Raw genomic sequence first — 24195 nt, 5'->3', positions numbered from 1 at the left:
GTTTTTAACCATCACTGCCCTTCCCATCCCTAACCCTCCCCTGGGCAGTCACTAATCTACATTCTGTCTTTATAGATTTGTGTACTCTGGATATTTCATACAAATGTATCATACAATACGTGGTCCTTCTTTCACTTAGTATAATGTTTTCAAGGGTCACCTGTGTTATAGCATGTATTCATATTTCATTCCTTTGTATTGCTGAATAATATTCCATGGTATAGATAACACATTTTATTTATCCATTCATCAGTTTATGGGCATTTGAATTATTTCCACATTGAGGAAGAGCCAGACTGTTTTCCAAAGCAGCTGCGTGCATTCCCACCAGCAGTATATGAGGGTTTCAATTTCTACACATCCTTGCCAGCACTTATCTGTCTTTAATTATAGCCATAATTGAAGTGATATCTCATGGTTTTGATTTGTATTCTCCTGTTGGCTAATGATGTTGAGCAATCCATTTTTCACTATTTGTCTTTTTATTATTGAATTGTAACAGTGCTTTATATATTTTAGATACAAGTCTCTTACTATTATATGATTTGTAAAAAAATTTATTCCGTTCTGTGGTTGTCTTTTTACTTTCTTTGTGGCGTCTATTGAAGCACAAAAGTTTTTGTTTTGATGAAGTGTAGGTTTTTAAAAGTTTTTTTTATTTAAGTGAGGTAGGGGTCTAACATCATTCTTTTGCATGTGGCTATCCAGTTGTCCCAGAACCGTTTGTTGAAAAGACACTAGTCTTTCCCTATTGAATAGTCTTGGCACCCTTGTTGAAAAATCAGTTGACCATAGATACATGGGTTTATTTCTTGACTCTAAATTCTATTCTGTTGGTGTATATATCTGTCCTTATTCCAGTTCCACACTGTCTTGATTACTATTCCTTTGTGATAAGTTTTGAAATTAGAAAGTGCCAGTTCTCCAACTTGTTCTTTTTCAAGATTATTTTGGGTATTCTGGATCCCTTGAATTTCCATATGTATTTTAGGATCAGCTTATCCAGTTTCGTTTTTATTTTCTCTAAATGTTCATTGTGTTTTCTTCATACTTTTTTTTTAAATTTTTTTTTAAGATTTTATTTTTTCCTTTTTCTCCCCAAAGTCCCCCCCGTACATAGTTGTATATTCTTCGTTGTGGGTCCTTCTAGTTCTGGCATGTGGGACCCTGCCTCAGCGTGGCTTGATGAGCAGTGCCATGTCTGCGCCCAGGATTCGAACCAATGAAACACTGGGCCGCCTGCAGCGGAGCGCACAAACCCAACCACTTGGCCACGGGGCCTGCCCCAGCTTATCCAATTTCTACAAAGTCAGCTGGGCTTTTAATAGGGATTGCTTTATCTGTAGATCAATTTTGGGAGAATTGCCATCTTATCAATAGTAAGTCTTCTAATCCATGAATTTGGCTGTCCGTGGCCATACTCTCAAACAACCAACTTTGTCAGTCCAGTTCTTCTAGATATGGATGTTCCTATCAGGTGTGTTATATTTTGTAAGTTAGCATTAGTGGAATTGAAGGCCTTATGCCTGGATTGTCAGGCAATAGTGTAGAGGTTTAACTTTTGCTCTTAATTAAAGATGAATTGAATCATATAAAACAGATATTTGGAAATTATGCAAAGAGAATAGTATCAGTAATACCTGCTTTACGCTTTTCATATGAACCTTCATATAAAAAGTGGCATGGTCTGTTTTGTAGTTTGGTTTTTAAAATGATCACTTTCTAAATTTTTTTTTCTTTTATTTTTTTGAGGAAGATTAGCCCTTAGCTAACATCCTCTGCCAGTCCTCCCCTTTTGCTGAGGAAGATTGACTCTGAGCTAACATCTGTGCCCCACTTGCCCTATACGTGGGACGGCTGCGACAGCACGGCCTGATAAGTGGTGCACATGCCCATGCCTAGGATCCGAACTGGTGAACCCTGGGCCACCAAAGCAGAGTGCGTGAACTTAACCCCTATGCCACTGGGTGGGCCCCTAAAATTATCACTTTCATCCAATATATGTCTGACATAGGAAAGGGATTGCTTCAGGCGAACTTTCAGGTCTCTTACCTGGAGATGGGGGTGCATATCTGAAGAGTAACTTAAATGGCTGTAAAGAGGGAGGCCCTGTAAAATTATGCAAAAAATTTCAAACACCCTCACATTTCTGTTTCTCTGGCATAAATAGTCCTGTCCATGCTTGTCATGGTTCTGTACCGATGATGTAATAATGATGATTATACCAGGAGCACCAAAGGTGGCATGATATATGGTGGGGCTCTGGGCATGGTTAATTTGACTAAGTATTCCAAGAGACCACATGGAGTTTGTCATTTGTGGCAGAGGACTTTAATGCATTAGTGATGAAAGAACTGCTCACCACTAACTATTGTGATCTTCCGGAGAGTGTAAGACAACTAAGCAGTAAGTAAGTGCCTCTTGTTTGCATAATGTGAACACAAATATTCAGACTGCTTCTTGGATATCATGCCCCATCTTGTGTCAGCCTCAACAAAGGCTTGAAATAGAGTGGGTGATATATAATACCTAGACACTAACATTTTCTTTATTATTGATTATATCTAGACGCTGATATCACCTACTTTATTTTCCTGTTTTATTGGTTATGAGTTACCACCCATCTATTATAAAACTAGACTTTTTAAAACAGAACATTTGTTTAGCTCATTTTCTCATATGTGTTGATCCCTTCCAGTTTTTTGTTCCTTCCTGTTGCTTATTGATCAGAGAGTCCTGAGAGAGAAGTCCATTTTGTGAGCCCTGTTGCTCTTAATTTGGTTAGTAACACTGTCAGAGGTGAGACTAGCCACCTAAAAACCTACCTTTGGTCCAGAGCAGAGTTTTGGGAGAGGGGGAATAAATGGCTGCTTGTCACACGTTACCTTAGGGTTGTCAGGCCTTATTGTTCACCCTCCCCGCCTACCATCCCACCTCCCAAATATATGGTTAATAAATGAAAATCCCCAAATTAGAATTTTGTTCTTTTGGTTTAAGGCTTCCATCCTTTGTTAAAATTTGAACAGCATGAAATATTATTATGTTGAACCTCATAGATAATTTGTATAATTTATATCTAATTGGTTTTGTATACAGAGTTTGGTAGATCTCGGTGTGGGTAGGGGAAGAGAAAGAGAGAGAGAGAACACACGATTCAATTATTAGGCACTTTAGAGGATGTAGGAGAAAACCAGAAAAAAGGCAGGGGTGCCTGGAATCATTGAATATGGCTTATTCAGACACTATTATTTTCCTTAAGAGCAGCCTTTTCATGGTCCCCGGAATGTCCATGATGACCCTCATCTTTCCTATAAAATCCTTTAGAGCAGGGGTTAGCAAACTACAGGCCCATAGGCCAAATTTAGCCTGCCACCTGTTTTTGTAAGTAAAGTTTTATTAGAACATAACCATTCTCATTCATTTGCATACTCACTGTGGCTACTTGCATGCTACAATGGCAGATTTAAGTAGTTGTAGCAAATATGGCCCACAATGCCTAAAATATTTACTATCTGGCCTTTTACAGGAAAAGTTTGCCGACAACTGGTCTAGAGAGTGTAGACTTTTGGAAGGTTAAGCATGAATCATAGATATTTTAAATTTATTTTAGACTTCTTAACCTTTAGTCTTACCATTATGTGGACTGAAGGGCAGCAGTTTTAAGGAAAGATCACAGCTTATATCAGGATGAATGCTTGTTCAAGAAAAAAGCTTAACTTCAAAAATATTCTTATAATGAGAGATGACACTGCTGTATTTAAAACCTAAGTAGCCATGGAAAATTAATATCTGATTATACATGTACCTGATCCACCAGCCTTCTTCAGGTGCTCCCATCTTACTACATGAGAAAAATGATACAATTTCCCTCGTAGACATTTAGCTTCTATCATTTTTGGAGACCAAATATCTATGTCAGACATTGTAACTTATTTGAGTATAAATATGAATATAAATATAAAATACTGATCTCACTGTTGGAAATTTGAAAAGTGTTCAGCTCAGTTACGTCTTGTCTTCTCTCTCAGCTTAAAGTCCATGGCCCAAAATGACTCTACCACTGAAGACTCTCTTCCGTAAAGAAGAGGACCAGACAGGAGGCTGGGATGAGCATGCCACTGCGTCAGATCTCTGCCATTCCATCCCAGGATGCCACCTCTGCTAGAATCTACAGAAATAAGACCAAAGAAAAGGAGAGGGAAGAGCAGGTAATGAGATCATCCTCTTTTTAGTTTCATTATTTTTATTATTTTCATTAAGTATCGTCTAGGATAATAAGCTCTGAAGATGAAGAAGATCAAGGTTTTCTCTAGTAATATACTAAAAAGTACATGGTATAAATAGTTGTACTCAGAAGAATGTGTCTTTTTGTAGATTTCTAAGTTTTCACATTTTGGTATCAACTTATTCTGCCATGGTTGTACATGACTTATTTATTTTCATTGGTTAAATCTACCTGATTATTTATGGTAAATTGCTGAGAAAAAGTTCTTTGGATTCTCAGAACATGATGCAAAGGATAAATTTTTTTGAAGAAAAATGTGTGAATGCCTCATACACACTAGTCTCTGCTTGCTGCAAAGGTATCTTGGTTAATATCGCACAGCCTGTCTCTATCATGTGGTTCTTGATCTGGCCTGACAAATATTCATTAGAATCTATAAGATCAGAGATGGAGGAAGTTGAGGACCATCTAATCCCAGCCCAAGTGGTCAGGAATGGCTTCCTGGAGAAAATGACGTTTACATGGAGAACCCGAATGGTGACCCAGAGTTAACTAGGAGAAAGTAGAGTGTTCCAGTTGGAGGAAATATCACATGCCGAAAGCCCAAAGGTTAGGGCGAGGTGAGTGTGAAGAGATTAGAATAACTGGAAAATAAGGGTCGAATTGAGTAGTGGGAAGATGGAACGTTGGAAGAGTTACAGGCGTTACCTTAAGGAGTTTGGGTTTATCTTTGCAGAAGAGTAAGGGATCAGATTTGTGTTCATAAAGCTCTCACTCAGGCTGCAGTTTGGAGAGCGCTTTGAGTGGGTGGTAGGGAGACTAGTCAAAGGATTATTTAATAGCCTACATGAGCCAAATTCAGCAAGCTTTTCCTGTAAAGGGCCAGATGATATTTTAGACTTGCAACTGTAACTGTCACATCTCCTCAGCTCTGCCATTTGTAGCAAGAAAACAGCCAAAGACAATATATAAATGAATGAGCATGACTGTGTTTCAGCAAAACTTTATCTACAAAAACAGGTGACCAACCAGATTTGGCCTGTAGGCTGTAGTTTGCGGATCCCTGGCCTAGAGGAAAGGTGATGGAGACTTCATCTAAGCTCGGGGTGATGGGAATAGAGAGAGATGTAGTTGATTAATCCACTGGGCTTGATGATCACGTGTCCAGAGGAACAGGGAGGAGTCAGGGTGACTCCTGCTTTCTTCCTTGCCTTCGCAATGTGCTCTAGAAACATTTGTTCCTTAGTTCTCTCCTAGCATTCCTATTTTGTAGCTACAACTTAAACTTTGTCCAAGACTCTCAAGAATCCTTATTAAATCAAGAATGGTTGTGTCTTGTTTGAAGTTGCATCGTTATACTTGATGGGACACCATTCTTTCCATTATTACATGAAGAATTTAAAAAAACCAAATCTATCGTATCATAGCTCTTGAAGTACATGGACTATGGAAAAAGAAAAGGTGTCATGTAAATTAAAAGAGGTCTCCATATTCTTAGTTTGTGTTTTCCTTTTTTCAGTTGTTTGTGTTGTCAATCTGCACCCTTTCCATTTCGCTGAGCTCTTAGGAGAGGCTTGGCCAGCATTGGTTGAAATGCTGACTAGGGCTGGTGGTGACGTAGATGGTTTCTGGATGTAGTATTTTCAGTATTTTAGTTTTTCTTCAACTTGCTGGGAATCCTTTTCATATTCTATCAATTTTTATTTAAGTTAATAGTCTTCATTTAAGATTCATTTAAATTAATAGTCTTTTCTTAGAATCCTTCTTAGCTCAGATGTATTTTTCAATACCTCTAAATGGAACATTTCCTTAGTCTAGTGTGCTTGCCTATACCAAATTGAGGCTGCTAGTTCCCTGAAGTGTTGAATTTGGACACCAGATGGCAGGAATTTCTTGATTTGTATATGAAGAAGCTATACATACTTGTTTGGCATAGAGAAAGGAAGACATCCAGCATTTTAGGCCAGGAAGAGAAATACTTCATTATGTAAAATCCTACTGCAGATTTGTTGTAGGTGGGTATTCAGTACTTACTGAATTGATCTATTTGATGGGGGTTTTAAGGTTTAAATAAGTGTCATTAAACAGCTATATTCATGGAGCTGGGATTTTAATTTGTGTTGGGAAGAGGAACGATCCTGTCACCTTAGTGCGGGGAACAATTTGAACACCTGATGGCAGTGTGACCAGTTGGGGAGTTGTGGTGCCCAGGTGGGGCGGCAGGTAGTGGGAGAATGGCTGAGACAGGAGCTGGAAGGGCCCCATAAGAGTTTTGGCAGCAGCTGGTACAGTGCTTAAAGTGGTTGTTGCAGGTTTCTAGGCTCTAAAGTGTGGTGTCAGGATCTGTTTGGAAGGTAAATATTTGTTCACTGGAGCCTGTTTTCCTTTATCCAGTTTCCCTGACACAGTGAGTTCAAAACAAAATCCTTTGACATCTGATCTTCCTGTGCTTGGGAGAGCAGGAGAGGGGGGGAAAGAGAAGCTATGCAAGGGGAACCCTTCCTTCCATCCCATCGCCCACTATTCTCAGAACTGCAGAGGTGAAATTTATCTCATAATCTCTGGATAACATGAGACAGTTCATTATATTGATAACAATTTTGTTCCTTCTGAATCTTGTGAGAAGAGAGAAGCGTTACAGTTTACTCAGAATCAAATATTCCAACCATTAACGTTGATACAGTTTTACCTATGCTTATCAGATACGCGATTCTCTCTCTAGCACCAGTTGCATGAGCCCATACCTACAGTTCTAAGGAGAGGTAATGACTTTTACACAGTAGTCAATACAGTTGATAAATAAATGAAGTAACTCAGTGTTAGTGGTATGGGGACCACTATGGAGGGAAGAGGAATGTTTTGTAATCCATAAAATGATTTCTGCTTTTGCTTATGAGCTGGGTGTTTCTTGAAGAGTTTTTTTTCTTTTCCCCTTAGCATTTTATAAGTAGTGATCCATTGCCTTCCAGCTTCTGGTCTGCAATTAGGAACCTGATGTGGTGGTTGTTTACATTCTTTCAAAAGAAAAGTATTCTTTATACGTTTTTGGAGAATATTTTCTTTTTCCTTATAGTTTAAGGAGTTATTGGTTAATGTCTTGCTGTTCTTGGTGGCTTTCTTTGGTTCTTGTGGGGGATTTTTGGGCCTTTCAGTCTTCTTTCAGTTCTGAAACCTTTTCTTTCTTACCTTTGATGATGAACTCTGTACTCTGGTTCTCAGAGATTGCTGCTGGAGGTTAAATTTCCATATTCTCTTGGCTATTGTATTTTCTCAGATTTGTTCCCTTATTTCTGTGCTGTGGTCCTTTGGCATTGACCTTTTCCAAATTGCCCTGTTTTGCTGACTCAGCACTGCTGATTTTTGCATCTTTCTGTATCCAAGAAGGTTAATTGATCTGTTGCCATCCAGATTGCTTTTTGATTGATTTCTTTTCTAGACTTACTCCTTGTCTTGTAATGGTTTGATAGGTCGCTTTATGTTTTTCAAGATTATTTTTTACGTTTTATTTTGTTTTTAAACAGCTTTATTGAGGTATAATTGACATACAATAAACAGTACATATTTACAGTGTACAATTTGATAAGTTGTGACATCTATTTACATACATGAAACTATCTCCACAATCAAGATTGTAAACATTTCCATCACTCCCAAAAGTGTCCTCATGCCCTTTTGTAATCCCTCCCTTGCACTCCTCTTCAACCCTTTCCTCAGGCAATCATTGATCTGCTTTCCTTCACAGTAGATTAGTTTTCATTTTCCAGAGTTTTTTATAGATGGAATTATACATTCTATACTCTTTTTGGTCCAGTTTTTTTCTCACAGCTTAATTCTTTTGAGGCTCATCCAAGTCGTGTATATCAATAGTTCACTCCTTTTCTTGCTGAGTAGAATCCATGGAGGTACCACCATTTGTTTATCCATTCTCCTGTTGATGGACATTTGGATTATTTCCAGTTTTTGGCTTAGACAAATAAGGCTACTGTGAACATTCGTACAAGCTCTTTTGCTATATTGAATAGAAGTGGTGAGAACAGACATCCTCATTTTGTTCCTGATCTTAGAGGGAAAGCATTCATTCTCATGGCCAAGGGAGGAGGGGCATCCCTAGGGCCTCCTTGACAAGGACGGTAATCCATTCCAGAGCGCTCTGCCCTCATGACCGAATCTTCTCCCTAAGGCCCACCTCCTAATACCACATTTGGACATTAGGATTTCAATATATGAATGTGAATTTGGGGAGGACACAAACATTCAGCCTATAGCACTTATTATTCTTTTCATATCTTTAGAATCTGTCATGATAACTTCAGTTTCATTCTTGATACTGGTAATTTTTGTCTTCTCTCTTTTTTTTCCCCTGATCATCCGACCAGAGCTTTATCAGTTTTATTGATCTTCTCAAAGAGTTCCTTTGGTTTCATAGATTTTCTCCATTTTCATTCTGTTTTCTATTTTTTTGGTTTCTGCTTTCATATTTATTTCCTTCCTTTGTTTTCTTTGAGTTTAATTTGCTCTTCTTTTTCTAGCTTCTTAAGGTTATTTATTTGAGATCTTTCTTGTTTTCTAACCTAGGTATTAGTGATTATAAATTTCCCAAGTTCTGCTTTTGCGGCGTCCCACAAATTCTGCTATGTTGAGTTTCATTTTCATTGAGTTCAAAATACTTTCTAATTTCCCTTGGATTTCTTCTTTCATCCATGGGTTATTTTTAAGCATGTTATTTAATTTCCAAAATTTTGGGACTTTCCAGATATCTTGCTCTTACTGATTTCTAATTTAATTCTATTTTGCTCTGAAAACATATTTTCAGTACTTAAATCCTTTTAAATTTATTGAAGCTTGTTTCATGGCTCAGAATATGGTCTCTTTTGGTAAATATTCTGTGCGTGCTTTAGAAGAAGGTGTATTCTGCTATTATTGGATGGAGTGTTCTATAAATGTCAGTCAAGTCAAGTTGAATGATAGTGTTTTCAAGTCTGCTATATCCTTGTAGTCTAGTTGTTCTGTTTGTTGAAAGAGTGGTAGTGAAATTGCTGACTGTAATTGTGGATTTGTCTATTTCTCCTTATAGGTATACCAGTCTTGCTACATGTATTTGATGCTCTGTTATTATGTGCATAAACATTTAAGCATGTTTGATCTTCTTGATAAATTAACCCCCTTATTATTATGATATGATTATCTTTATCCCTGGTGATGATATTCTTTGCGCTGAAGTCTACTTTGATAATCATATAGTCGCCACAGCTTTCTTTTGATTAGTGTTAGTATGGTAGCACCTTTTCCATCTTTCTACTTTTAACCTATTTGTGTCTTTATATTTAAAGTGCTCTTCATGTAAGCATATGGTTAGGTCCTTTTTATCCAGTCTGACAATCTCTGCCTCTTTATTTAGATATTTAGACTGTTTATATCTAATGAGCTTATTGATAGGGTTAGGTTGATCTTCCTATTTGTTTTCTATTTGTCCCATCTGGTTTTTGTTTCCCTTTTCAGCCTTGTTAAAAATTGAATATTTTTTAAGATTTTTTTTTCTTTCTTGGTTTATAAGCTGTAACTCTTTATTTTAGTGATTTTTTTATTTTATTGTTTTTAAAATTTTATTTATTTAATTTTTTAGGGTTTGTAGTATGTATCTTTTACTTGTCAGTTTACCTTCAAGTGATAATTATACTACTTCAAGTATACTGTAGAAACCTTGCAATAGTAAACTTTCATTTCTCCCCTCCTGGTCTTTATGCTATTGTTATCATACATTTTTCTTGTATATATGTTATAAACCCAAGAATACAATGTTATTATTTTTAAAACACTTTTTATTCAAAAAGATTAAAATAATAATTATATCTGTTTACTCATCTTACTACCATTTCTGGTGTTCTTCATCTCTTTGAGTAGACTCATATTTCCATCTGGCATTTTCCTTCTGTGTGAAGGACTTCCTTTAACATTTCTTGTAATGTGAATTGGCTAGTAATGACTTCTTTCAGCTTTATATTTTTCCTTTTTTTTTTTTCACTTCATTTCTTGTGTCTGGGATTCGTTGAGCTTTGTGGGGTATGTGGGTTTACAGTTTTCATTGAATTTGGAATATTTTTAAGATATTTTTTCTCTTTCCTCCCTTCTTGGGGAACTCCATTACACACGTTAATTGGCTTGAAGTTGTCCAATGTTGTGTTTTTAACTTTTTAAAATTTTATTTTTTTATTTCTGTGTTTTATTTTGGATAATTCTAGTTGCTACGTTTATAAGTTCATTTATCTTTAATTTTTCAGCTTGTAATCTGCCGTTACTTCCATCTAGTGTATTTTTTATCTCACATGTGGTATAGTTTTCATCTCTAGAACTTTAATTTGGATCCTTTTTTTATATCTTCCATATCTCTATTCAACTTTTTTATTATAAGATCCAAATTGAACTTCTCAAAATTTATTTAAAAATAAAACTGACTTAAAGATACCAAGTGGTATGGGTATCTTTGTAGACTTTTAAAAAAAATTTCAGCATGGTTGTAGTATCTTAAATAAGTTTGCATTTGATTATCCTGAGATTTTTCTTAATTTCTTTCCCAGTGCTCATTTCTTTTTCACACAAATAATTTCACCATTTTTTTAATCTGTATTTTTCTTATTCTTCTGTCCTCTTTTCCCATTGTTTGATGTCTTTGCTTATCCTTAAGCATGTTTTAAAACATCCCGCTGTGTACTTAAGTAGGATTATTTAAGTCTAAAAGACAATTTCCTATTTGGTTATCAAATCAGTGTATAGAAATCCACATTTCAGGGGCCAGCCCCGTGGCCGAGTGGTTAAGGTCACACGCTCTGCTTGAGTGGCCTGGGGTTCACTGGTTCAGATCCTGGGCGTGGACCTACACAATGCTCATCAAGCCGTGCTGTGGTGGTGTCCCACATAGCAGAACTAGAATGACTTACAACTAGGATATACAACTATGTGCTGGGGCTTTGGGGAGGAGAAAAAAAAAAACAGGAAGATTGGCAGCAGATGTTAGCTCAGGGCCAATCTTCCTCACACACGCAAAAAAAGATGTGTTGTTGCTGTCGTGGTTAATGGTTACTTTGTTAAAAAGAAAGAAAGAAATCTACATTTCATTTGACAATATTTATAAATTACTTTCTGTCTCAGAATAATGTCTGTTTCGCCCTGTTATTAACACGTGAACTCTCTTATTAACAGGATTCCAGGGTCCACTGTAAACAACAGTATCGTTTCCATTTAGTTTAAAGAGAAGGATTTAATACGAGGAAATGGATGCTTACAAAGTAATTGTAAGGGCTGGAGGAGCAGGCCTTCACTGGGTGTCCAGGAGTAGCTAACTCCTAGCATCGCTGGACTGCTTTCCTGAGATCAGGAGACGACAAATCAGAAAGTTGCTATTGCCATTTCTGGTAAAAAAAATCACCGTCTTTACCATGGTTGGAAAAGCTGCCACTGCTGCTACAGACTTTGCTGAATTAGGAAGACACCAACCACATCACTTTTGCCATTATCTGGACAAGCAGAGTGGATGCTCTGCCCTCTGCTTTTCTCCCCGTCTCATCTCCAAATGAAAACTTTGAGTGTGAGGGCATTGAATTATTGCAACCTAATTATATCTGGAACCCAAATTACAAAGTTGTCCAGAAAATACATTTGTTAACTTTCTTCCCTATACCTTTAAAATGAAATTTGTATGGATACTGAAAGACCAGTCTGTATCATGGTATCCCTTGATAAACAAAGAGGTAATTTAATGATTAGCTTACATTTAACCAGTGAGCTGCATGGAAAATGAAAGTAGTATTTTCTTTTATATATTTGTAAACAGTCCTGTTTCCGGCCCTATTGGGGGCCCATCTTGCTTCTGGGGTCAGTAAGGGGATTTTACCATGATCAGGATGATGATCATCTAAACACATTTATACTTGCTACAAAAATGTTTGAATGTTGGCAGCTAATACTTTACTTATATTTTACCTGACATCTTCTGAAAAGATGGCCTCACAGTTGTTTGAGTGATAATGGTATTTTGAAGGCATAACCACCACACTTTTACTTCTTAATAATTATTCCCTACTGGATAAATTATTCCCTTTTAAATCAGAAAAACCTAATATAAGAGAAAGCAATCCGTGTTTTAACATCCCAGAATCTCCAGAGCCATCTAGCCCAGTTCTGAGTTTAATGCTTGAACCTGCTCTGTGTCATCATGGCAAGCTTGTTCTTGGGGCCCCATTAGGGTATCTCCTGTGGTGCTGACCCATTACTTCCAAAGGAAATTCCGTTCTTTTTTGGGTTATCAGAGATTTGAGATCCAGTATAAGAACAATCTGTGGCTTTCTCTTATTAACAGTACTGTTTTTTTCTTCCAGGAACTGTCAACAGGTCTTATTCTGCAGTATAAAAATCCCTTGTTTCGTGTATTACATATTTGAGTCTGTCAACATTCTGGTTGTTCTGTTCTAGACCATTCCTAGTTTCTTCATAGAAGTATGTTTAAATGAAGAGATGAATATGCATCTTTAAAATATACCTGTCCCAAATTACTGTCTTTGGTTAGGCCTCATTCTCCGTGAGATCTTTGCATGGCTTCTTGAATCACCCATCTACTGTACCTGTGAGAGTGCCGAGAGATTAATATTCTCATACCTAGAAACCAGGATTTCTTTTGTCATCTGTTTACCTTTCCTTGGTCCCTGGAGTGATTTTTTTCAAACCTGCTTCCAAGCATGTTTTTCCTGTCTGGTAATCAAATCTATCACTGTAATGTGCTGGGAGCTTTTCCTCATTTGCTCACGCACATGTAGAAAGTTATAGCATGCTTGCTGTTTAAGAACCAAATATGACTGATTCTTTTCTAAATGGTTATCTTCTGCTTTGTAAGGCTTGTTTTCTTTGAGAATGAAGAAAAGCTTAGGTGTTTTTCTATAAATAAGAAAAGAGCATGCTATTACCAAACATTAAATACAAGTTGATCATTTTGAACCACTACATTTTTCTTTTGCATGCATAGATTTTGAAGCTTAAATGCAGATAAAATTACGTGCAACTTTGAGGTCCTGCCATTTGAAATATTCTTAGTCGAAAGCCAACAGTATTCGTCCTGGTTGTTTTATATATTAGCAGCTTACCTTCCCCAGCCAATTCTCACATAAGTCTTGGATGGGTAACCGTTTGCTGTTTACTTATTTAGGGTGTGGAGATGGAAGAATGCACAGAATGACTGTAGCTGACCTTTGTGATGTTGCTCTAGTGAGAGTTTGCTAGGTAAGAGCCTGTGTGATGTGGGTAAAACCAAGGGTCTAGTTTGGTTATACAGTAAGTGAAGCATTCGCAGTTGGCTTTAGTGTGTTGAATATAAAACGAGTGAAGGTCACGCATGAATACATTTGTCTTGGTACCACCACAGGGCTTATGATTATGATTTGTTGGGTCTCACTATTCTCTTATAGCTGTTCAATGTGAATTAAACAATTAGGAGGCAGAAAACTACACAAATTTGTTTTTTAATGCAGATATTTCAAAACATAATACTATAGTCATAGTATCCTATAATAATTGTTAGTGGCTTTTATATCTGACATCATCAAGATGACGCCTTTATTTTACACAAATGAAGTGAGAATTCCAAAGAGAAATACTTTACCCATGGTCACTTGAATTTGTATGATATTTTTTCCATAATATTTTGTTTTCTCTTAAAAAGTGCTTTCAGAGGCCAGTCCTGTGGCATAGTGGTTGAGTTCAGCACCCTCCACTTCAGTGGCCCTGGTTCATGGGTTCAGATCCCAGATGCAGACCTGCGCCACTCACCAGCCATGCTGTGGTGGCGACCCACATACAAAATAGAGGAGGACTGGCACAAATGTTGGCTCAGGGCTAATCTTTCTCAAGCAAAAAAAGAAGAAGATTGGGGCCAGCTCAGTGATGTTCTGGTTAAGTTCGCACACTCTGCTTTGGCGGCCCAGGGTTCATGGGTTCAGATCCTGGGCACAGATCAACACACCACTCATCAAGCTATGCTGTGGTGTCATCCCACATACAAAATAGAGGAAGACTGGCACAGACGTTAGCTCACTGACAATCTTCCTCAAGCAGAAAGAGGAGAATGACAACAGATGTTAGCTCAGGGCCAATCTTCCTCATCAAAAAAAAAAAAAAAAAGAGGAAGATTGGCAACAGATGTTAGGGTGAATCTTCCTCAGCAAAAAACAAAATGCTTTCACATTAATGCAAATATACTGTACACATTTATTCTTTCATTCATTTATGCATCAAACAGATATTAACAGTATATTATGTCCTGGAAAGATTCCTGCCCTCAAGGAGCCTGTAGAGTAGCAGAGAGACAGAGAAGAGCCACGTCATAGAATGCAGTGAACACTCTGATGACAGTCTCCTTAGTATATTGCAACCAGAACTTTTTTGATCTATGATGTTGTTGGTTATGCTTTTGTATTTGCTTACCCCATTTCTGCTTGGGATTTAGGTGTGCTTTTTCAATTTTTGAATTTGAGGACCCATGTCTTTCTTCACTTGTGGAAAATTTTCACCCATTACTTCCTCAAATATTGTGTCTCCCGCATTCTCTTCTTTCTCCCTCTCTGGGAACAAAGCTCATTCTGTCTTCTGCCATGCTTTCTCTCTCTCTCTGTGCTGCACTTGGTGATTTCTTCAGCATTCTTTTTCTATTCACTGACTCTCTCCTCAGCCGGGTCTCGTCCTGCCATTGAAATTCTAATTTGAATGTCTGCATATTTTCATTTCATAAATTTTTATTTTTTCCATAATTTCCTGTCTTCACATTGTATCTTCTAATTTTTCCTTTATCGTTGTGAACATATAATTCAAGTTTCTTTCCTTTAGCTTTAGCCTCTTATTTGATGCTCTGATTTTAAATTTTTTCTTCTCTCTTGGCCCCTGGGAATTTTTCTTTCTTGCTTTTGAGCTTGCATATATATTAAAAATTATTTTACTGTATTTTATCTAGTGTTTTTATGTGTTTGGAGATGTGAGTGGGGTATTGTATTGTTTGACGCAGCTCAGAAGTTTCGGTTTCCTCTTGTCCTATGAATTGTGTGTATATGTATAAAAACAATTCTGTTGTTAATACTACGGAAAACTCTAGGTATGAAAATTTTTCACATTTTGCAATAAATGTGCTTGATACGTCTCCCTCTAGTAAGTCAAGGTATGCACTTGTCCATTAATTATTCACTTTACATGTGGCCATGTTTACAGCTGCCACTGAGGATTTCATTTAATTTAACATAGCATATACTTAGATTTACTCTCTGCTAGGCACTGCTCTTCTAAGGACTGTGCAGATATTAACTCAGTGAATTCATTTGATCCTCATGTGAGCACTGGGAGGTGGGTGCCATCCTTGTCATCTTTGTTTTATAGGTGAAGCACAGAAGATTTGGGTGAGCTTCTCACGGTTCCCCAGTTTGCAGGTGGGGAGTGGTAGAACTGTTGTTCAGACGCAGCCTCCACACTCACGCTCTTCACTCACTTGCTCTTTGCAGGCCTCTCGGCCAGCCACTGGGATCTATCTTTTCAAACCACATGTCCCTCCTAATGGAACCCCACCCAGCTCCACGCCCTCTGTGTCTACATTTTCTCACAGCACTCAATAAGTCTATACTGAGCTCGATTCAGATGTTCTTCTGTTTGCTTCCTTATGTCTTTAGCTTGTATCTTCATTAATACGATCATTCTTTGAACAAATATTAATTAAGCACTTACATGGTGGATGCTCTGTCAGGTGTCGAGCATAAATGTGGCATGACCGTCTGTGCTGCCTAAATCTCTCCCAGGCCATGTGCTGCAGCTGTAAGCCAGGCCCTCGTCATTTCTTCTGTGCCGCTGCCTACATATTGGTCTCCTTGCTTCCACCTCCTTCTTCCTGCTCTGTGTACTGCTCGTGGGGAAAACAGACAATTAGACAGTTCAGTGTGGTAAGTGCCATGGTCCAGAAAAGTGCCCCTGAGCCAGTCTCTTGGCGACAGGGAAGGTTTTCTGGAAGAAGAGATGTCAAAGACGAGTCCTTAAGAGGTAGGAGATAGGTGAAGATAGAAGAGGAGAGTGTTTGGGGCAGAGAGAATAGTACAAGGGAAAAATTCCTAGGGAAGAGAAGAGTATGTGCTATGTTTGAGGTACTGAAAAAAACTCAGTATGCTGGAACTTGAAGTCTGCAGGCAGGAACTGTGAGATGAGGCAGGAGCAGCCACATTGATGCTGAGGGCACTGAGACATCAGTGAAGATGGAGAGCAGGGTATTCCACGGTTGGAGCTCTATTATTACTAAGGTCACCTTGTGGTTCGCTGAGGGGAGTCGGAGAGGAGATCACTTAGAAGGCTGTTGCAGCAGTCTGCGTGACGATGGCCTGGACCACAGAGGTGGTTTTGGGGATGCAAGAAACGAGCGGATTGCAAGGAGAGGCACAGGAGGTGGGATCGACCACTGTGCCGGTGGCTATTTAAAATGGATTGTAGTGGTCAGGGATAGGTGAGGTCTGGCCTAGACAAGAGAGTGACATCATTCACTTCAACAGAGGAGGGGCGGCAGGTTAGTGGGAAAAATGGTGAGTTTGGTGGTGGACGTGCAAGTGTGAGGTACTTGTGGGTGGCCCAGCTGGAGATGTCCAGAATTCAGTTATGTCTGAATCTCTAGAGAGAAGTCTATCTAAGCTAGAGATAGAAAGATAGAAATTATGGAGTTGGTAGTATGTAGACAGTAAAGGAGGCCCTAGGAATGGATACAATTTTCAGTTAGAATGAATAGCCTGAAAAGGAAAAAGTGTGTGAGACAGGCCGCTGAGGAAAAGGAGTCACTGTCTCACAGACACCCCCATCATGACAGCAAGCACCCCATGCTGGCAGGTACTTTTGGTGCTTGCTGTTTTTTGGAATATTTTATATCTTTCTTCCACGCCACTTTTGCATAGGTGATGAACTATGACCCCTCGGTCATCCTAGTGCTGAGATTGTGCATTTTTTGTGCTTGTTTATGAAAAGAAGCCTGTCTTTTTTGGATAGCGGGGAACTGCTGTCGGAGTCACAGTATTCGGGTAATAATGTGAATAACTAGTAGTGGTTGCAGTTAAAAGGAGTCTTAATAATATCTTCTGCTTCAGGGCTTTGGTTTTGAATTAGGCTTAGGCCAACTAAGGTGAATGCTTGTGGATTATTGGCTGTGTAATTAGCACTTAGGAGCAGAGTCACACACCCAAATTGTGAAAGAGACGCTCAAGGGATTCGTACCCCAAGCCTCATTGATGTCTGTTCCCCAAGAGCAGAGGTCTTTTCAAATAGCTGTGTGACTTAGGGTTCTGCTTACCAGCATGGTTCCTGTGGCCACTCAGGGAGTGTCACCATCCTCTTTTCTTGGCCTTAGAGGCCCTCCCATACCAATCTACTGATAAGTCGTCATCATTCCAAATCTAACTTGCAGGCACAGAGACCAGAATCTTTTACAAATGAACTTTAGTAACACTTTTGAAAAAATTATTCCATTAAATCAGAGTGATACTAAGAGTTTTTTGAGGAACTTTTCAACTTTGAGCCCCTCACTTAAAAAAATTGTTTATTATGAAAAACAGAAAAATGTGGGGGACTATTTTAGAGTTATGGGGACCGTTTTAGAGTTTAAGAGATGAAAGAGGCATAACAACTAAATGTGATGTGTAAATGTTGATGGCACCTGTTAGGAAAATAAGCAGCTATAAACTGTGTTTTTTGAGGCAACTGGGAAATTTGAATATTATCTACATACTAGATGATTACAGAGTTATGGTTAATTTTCTAAGGTGTAAAAATGGCACTGTAGTTATATAGAGGAATGTCCTTATTAGAAAATGCATACAGAAATATTTAGGGGTAACAGGCATAATATCTGCAACTTATTTTCAAATGATTCAGCCAGACAAAGAAAAATAACAAGGAAAAGAAAAACGTATGTGTGTCTGTGTGTATCAGAGAAGGAGAGAGAGAAAGCAAATGTGGCAAATTTTAAGGTTGATGCACCTAGGTGAAGGATATAGTAAATAAGCCTGTATGGTAAAGGTCAGAGGAAGCCGGCCGTCTCTTCTAGAGTATTGGGCAGCATTTGAGGGAGCAGATTTTAAGATGGAAAGCAAGAGTTCATCAGGTCAGGGTCTTTACAGCAGTGGCACTGGCAGAGAAAATTTCTGAACGAGTGTTGACTGCAGGCAGGCAGGCAGGCAGGGGTCTTGGTACTTTCCTTTATACTTCCTGCTGCCTCAGAGACATGTCATTGGAGCCGTCTTAAGAGTTTAAAGGTCTTGATTGGAATGTTAGCAGTGGGGAGAGTACACATGGAATCAAGCTGCAATCTCTGCATTCTGTCTCACTTGGGGCTCTCATCTCTGCATTTTATGTGGCACTATGGTCATAGAATCAAAAGTACTCTAGAGCAGTCTGACTTCGATGTAGACTTTTTATGAAAATTGGAAGAACTTGCCAGACAACCATTGCCTTGCCCTCTTTCAGAATTCTTATGAAAGCCTGACCCTCTATAATCTGGCCTTTCACCTCAGACACCCAAAAGGAATCAAAGTTCTTTATGAGGCACTTGGAGTGTGGTATGAGTCCATCACCTGTTGTATCAGCGGCCAAGGAGGCTATTCTTTGGAGCAATATCTTTACCAGTACATATGTAGGTTTTAAGGTCCCCAAGAATGGTTCTGTGAGCAGGAACTTTAAACCTAGAGCACAGAGATACTTGAGAATGAGAGTCAAAGAATAGATGAAAATAGTTGAGAGACAGTAAGAAAAAAACAGAAAGATAACTCAAAAAATTTCAGTTATAATCTAAAATATATAAAAAAACAATAGATTGGTGACTAAGGTAATGATTATCTTAAAATTGGAGAATTAGTTTATCACTTAGAATTAATGTATTTCCCAGCAGTCCCTTACACTTCTCTGATGGTTTGTCATGGAAAAAATGTTGAAAAGCTTTTTTTTTAGATGTGTTCACCCAAACTTCAGTCTGCTAAGGAGGACATGGAGAATACAGGACAATGTGAATGATATTATGTTCCAAAATGTCCCTTGTAAAATTTCAGTTTCTTACAGCAGTTGTAAGCCCTTCTTACAGAAGAGGCTCTCCTTGTACATTATATTCACATTATCCTTCTCAGAGTGGGGAGTGGAAGGAGGCCCTAAAACACAGGGTAGAATTGTGCATGTGTACAGTCCATAAGAAAGAGTTTTAATAACCTGGTTAAATGCTAATGGATTCACAGTTCTGCCAACTAACATACTTAGGGAAATTTGGTGTCCATAGTGTGCCTTGTTCATCATCGCTCTGCTGCTGCTGCCACCATTGTGCAAACCACCTGCCCTCCTTTTAATTTCTTCTTAAAATCCAGTGTTCCCATAGACACCTCAGGCCAAAGAAGGAGCCTGGTAGTAATAAGGATACACTTTTCAGCAGAGTGAATAGAATTGGCTGCCTCAGGATGTAGCTGGAGAGCTCTCTGTTACTGGGAGTGTTGAGGAGAAACAGCCAGAGCTGCAATATAATACAGCGATTCAGGCTCTGGATCGGGTTGGAGTCGATGGTTTTTATGTCTTCGTTAGTTTTGAGAATCATGAATTTTTTTGAGCATCCTCAGCCACACTTGATTCTTAATAATCAGTTTGAAGTTCTATATTAATTTTAAAAATACACATGCTAACATAAGAGGGTTTAATATTGTAAATAGATAGTCCAGATGCCATCTTTCAAGATGCTTTCAACTGCAAACAGCAGACACCCAACCCAACCTTGCTTAAACAATGTAAAGCTTTACTAGCTGTATACAAAGATGTGCATATAAAAGGGAGGGATGGGCTTCAGGAGTGGTCCATCCAGCATTTCAGAGGCACACATACTCAAGGACCCAGCTTTTTTTCTCTCTTTCTGCTCATTCATTGGATTTGTTTCATCTCAAGGCAGATTCCCCCTAACATGGTAGGTGGTTGTCAGTAGCATTGAAGGCTGCACGTGGTCTTGTGCGTGAGAGGAAGAGAAGCTTGCCGCTCCCTAAGGGTGAGCATGTCTCCAGCAGATCTCACTTCATGAGCCAGAGGTGTGCTCTTGCTAGTCAGCCTGCTCCAGAAAGGAAGGGTGAGGTCAGCATCCTGAGACACAGAGTAACTCTGGGGAGAGGGGACTAAAGAGACTCAGGGTTCTGTTGAGGAGGAGGAAGAAGGGAAGGAGACCAACAATAGCCATGGTAGTTATTTTGTTATAATGCTACGTTTTGGTGTCTATTCTGCTGTAAGTCTTTTGAGTTAGAATGTTTTTTTTTTAAAGATTTTATTTTTTTATTTTTCCTTCTTCTCCCCAAAGTCCCCTAGTACATACATAGTTGCGTATTTCAGTTGTGGGTCCTTCTAAGTTGTGGCATGTGGGACGCCGCCTCAGCATGGCCTGATGGAGCGGTGCCATGTCCATGCCCAGGATCCCAACCAGCGAAACCCTGGGCCGCTGAAGCGGAGCGCCTGAACTTAACCACTCGGCCCTGGGGACAGCCCCTAGAACTATTTTTGATGTGGTCATATCAAGGGTTTTTTTTTTTAAAGTAGTGTAATTTCTGTTTTAAGATAGCAGAGTGAAGCCAAATTTCAAAATATCCATCCTAATATAGACTTGATGATATGAACAGCAAATGAATAAAAACTACGGAAATATACCAACAGCAAATTCAAAGAAAACATCTGATGGTCAGTGAGAGAAATGAAAGTGTCAACTGAAAAACAAATTCGCCTGTTATTTTATCTTCAAAATGAGTTTATTTATTATTATTATTATTTATTTATTTATTTATTGGGAATAGCCAAAAGAACTGCAGTTCAGGATGTGTGTGCCATGGCCAACCATGGGCAAATCTGGAAAACAAAGGAGGGGAGCTGCCTTTGTAGAGAAAAAGGAGGAGGAGGGAGGGGCTGTTCTAAAGGAAAGCCCATTACGGGAAATAACAGTTCAGGGCGGCGTTTCTCATTGGCTGGGCTGTTGCAAGGTAGTGAGAGAAATCTTCCTTCAGCAGTAAGTAGTTTTACCTCCTGTCCAAGGGGCAAGTGTGTCTCTCTTCCTGTTTGGTGTAATTAACGATGTGTGAGAGAGTGCGAGAGCTCCCCCTACAGGGCTTCCCCCACTCCAATGAAGGTTTCTATTATTAATTTCCACAAAAGTTTCCAAGAATTGAGAGGGTTTGGCTCAAGTCATTCTTAACCCCAGAGGATTAAAAGGCTCCATGAGCGAAAAGGATAGTGAGCAAAATACTGAAAAATCCCTAATGGCTGTGGCAGGAGAGTGGGTGGATATAGGTAGTCCTGTAGGATCACTGGCAATTCCAGGTGACTGGAAGCCCTTCTCTGAACGCTTCTCTCATGTGACAAAGAAAAGCATACTGGAGATTCAATGTCCAAGCTGGGAAAGTAGTAGAGAAGAAAGACAGAATAGCGATAAACCCTAGAGCTGATTATCTTTATCAGTAAACTGGGAGTTGGCAGAACTCCTGACCGAAGGGAATATCAATAAAGCAAGTGGAAGAAGGGGCGCATGGGGAGCTGCAGGTGACAGGGCTCCCTCGTCTCTCACTCCTGGGTTGGGTGGAGGTGGGGAGTGAGTAGTCAGGATTTAGAGGAAAAGGAGTGACTGCAAAGGAGGAGGGTAACAACCTGCGCTGACTCTTTCTGATGGAAACGAAATCTTAGAAGGATTGAGGAAATAAAAAAGATTGGGGAGGAAGAGAATATATTCCCAGGAGAAGAGAGCAGAGTTAGGGCTGCTTGTAGCCTTAGCGCCAGCTGAGCTGGTTCCTTTTTCCCTTTTTCCCACTCCATGATCCTCCCTCCCCCCACACCCCTGCACAAAGCTGCTAGAATGCAGCACCAGCTTATAATGTAGCTGAGAGGGCAAGGGGTGCCCTAGACTACACAGTAACATGCACAGAGGATTTTATAGAATGCCCCTGTGAAGCATGAGTCAGTGAGAAGACATGGCGAGACCTTTGCACACACGGCAAGATGGAGGAAAAGGCACAGTACATGCAGAAGAAGCATACAGCATCTATTCTGTAAGAAATAGTAATTTCTGGGGCCGGCCCATGGCCGAGTGGTTCACATGCTCTGCTTCGGCAGCCTGGGGTTCACAGGTTTGGATCCTGGGTGTGGACCTACTCACTGCTCATCAAGCCGTGCTGTGGCAGCATCCCACATAGAAGAAGTGGAATGACTTAGAACTAGGATATACAACTGTGTACTGGGGCTTTGGGGAGAAAAAGAAAAAAGAGATAGGAAGATTGGCAAAAAAAAAAAAAAAGAATACTTTCCCTTAAAAAAAAAAGAGAATTCCCAAGAAAGCTATTAAGGAGTAAGCTGTTAAGAACCTGAATTTCATAAAGCACAGACACAGAAAGGATATTGTGAAATAACAGAATGAAGTGAAAAAGGGAAAATACAGCATCAAGGAGGCACATAGAAAACCAGTTTGTAGAACAGATAAATTAGAACCAGCTAAGAACAGAATAGTCATGGCTGAAAAAATAACTTACTAACAGAGCGCAAGCTTGAGATGTTCCTAGTGCATGCAGAGGAAAAAGAAACAAAGATTGGAGCAGGTAGGTGAAAATGAGAGGTGTGGAACAGGACTTCCTGGAGGCAGAGCTGAGGTAGTAGAAGTATGAGCTTCCGTTCTTTTGTTCAAGTTCCTCTTGGAATTATGTTTTTGGCTGCAGAGAATTCACTGCTTAGACATCACTCATTTGGAAATATGTAAGCATTGACAAATTGGTGAAAATGAATGTTCATGTTTTTCCTAGAAGAATACCAGTGGGTTGAAAGTTTTATTTATAGCCTGAGAGACGGGGAAAATTCCCGTTTGAAGCAATTTGTTTCCTGGCATTAATACTGAAAGCTCCCCTCCCCCATCCATGACTTGATGATTCTCTGTGCTTTGCAGGAACTGGTCTTTTGCTAAATGTAAAAACTGACCTGCTGATCTTAGGGCGAGCACTTTGCTGCTTTTCCTGCAACCAGAATCTTCTCTGTAGGACAGGTTTTATGGAGGAAAAAAAAATTTTTTGTTCTGTTAGACATCTGTGGTTAATCATTTACCTTTTCTACATTTTTTTCTAATCTCTCAACTAAGTTAGCATGAAAGAAGAGCAAACAGATCCACTAACATTTATTGTTGTTGCCTAGAAACTTAAACTTTCATTCCTTGCATAGCCAGCAAGCATGGTTTAGAATCTTTACATTGCAAATTGCTGTGGAGAGTAGACCATAGAGCAGAAATTGGTTGCTGGAATGGACTTAGTATGAATTATTCATTCACTAACTAGTTCCTTGGAAGTCAGCTGGAGGAAGTAGTCCAGTTTGATCACAGGAGTGGTATGCTAAGGGCTCCAGCAAGCCCTTACAAGTCCAGAGGCGAAGATGTGCTCCTGCTGGCTGCTGTAGGGTAGCAGCTGCTGTGAATGCAGAACCTAGGAACATGCTGCTGGGGCGAGCTGCACTGAGGACTCACCGATGCATCTTGCTAGAAAATGAAGCTTCAGGTAGGAGAAGTGCCCTGTCAGTAGTGGCCAGATTTCTCATTGATTTTAGGGCTGCCGTTAGGCTTTATGGAACAATGTATAGAGAACTGTATTTCTTCAAGGGTGCCTCACTGTTGAGGTTCCCAACCAGAGAAGGTTAGCAGTTTAATTCCATTTTCAAGGGTGTACTTTGTTTCTAACAAAGTTGTTTCTTACAATTGTGAAAAGTAGTCTTAAGCTAAATAAGTATGTAAATTATAGCATATTTTTTATAATGTCCTCCTGTTGTTGGTGTAAAAAATATCTTTTTTATTGACATAATATTGCCCATATAATTTTAAATCATGGAATTATGGCTTTGAAAAATTCTGAGAAAGACAACTTAGTTTATAATTTGAATGAGCACAGCTGCGGGCC

The 24195-nt window shown here is 39.1% G+C and overlaps 1 protein-coding gene across 2 annotated transcripts in view; it reads left to right on the top strand.

The window, feature by feature from the left end:
- Nucleotides 1–24195, top strand: part of MARCHF8 (membrane associated ring-CH-type finger 8) — a 113158-nt gene that overhangs the window by 45160 nt on the left and 43803 nt on the right. For both annotated transcript variants that reach the window (XM_070492987.1, XM_044759098.2), the window contains exon 2: nucleotides 4029–4208. In XM_070492987.1, the coding sequence (XP_070349088.1) occupies nucleotides 4107–4208 (102 nt within the window). In that variant the 5' untranslated portion in view covers nucleotides 4029–4106. The remainder of the gene's footprint in view (nucleotides 1–4028; nucleotides 4209–24195) is intronic.

Source organism: Equus asinus, chromosome 2 (assembly GCF_041296235.1).
Source record: "Equus asinus isolate D_3611 breed Donkey chromosome 2, EquAss-T2T_v2, whole genome shotgun sequence".
Classification (NCBI taxonomy): Eukaryota; Metazoa; Chordata; class Mammalia; order Perissodactyla; family Equidae; genus Equus; species Equus asinus.
This window is presented reverse-complemented; position numbering and strand designations above follow the sequence as displayed.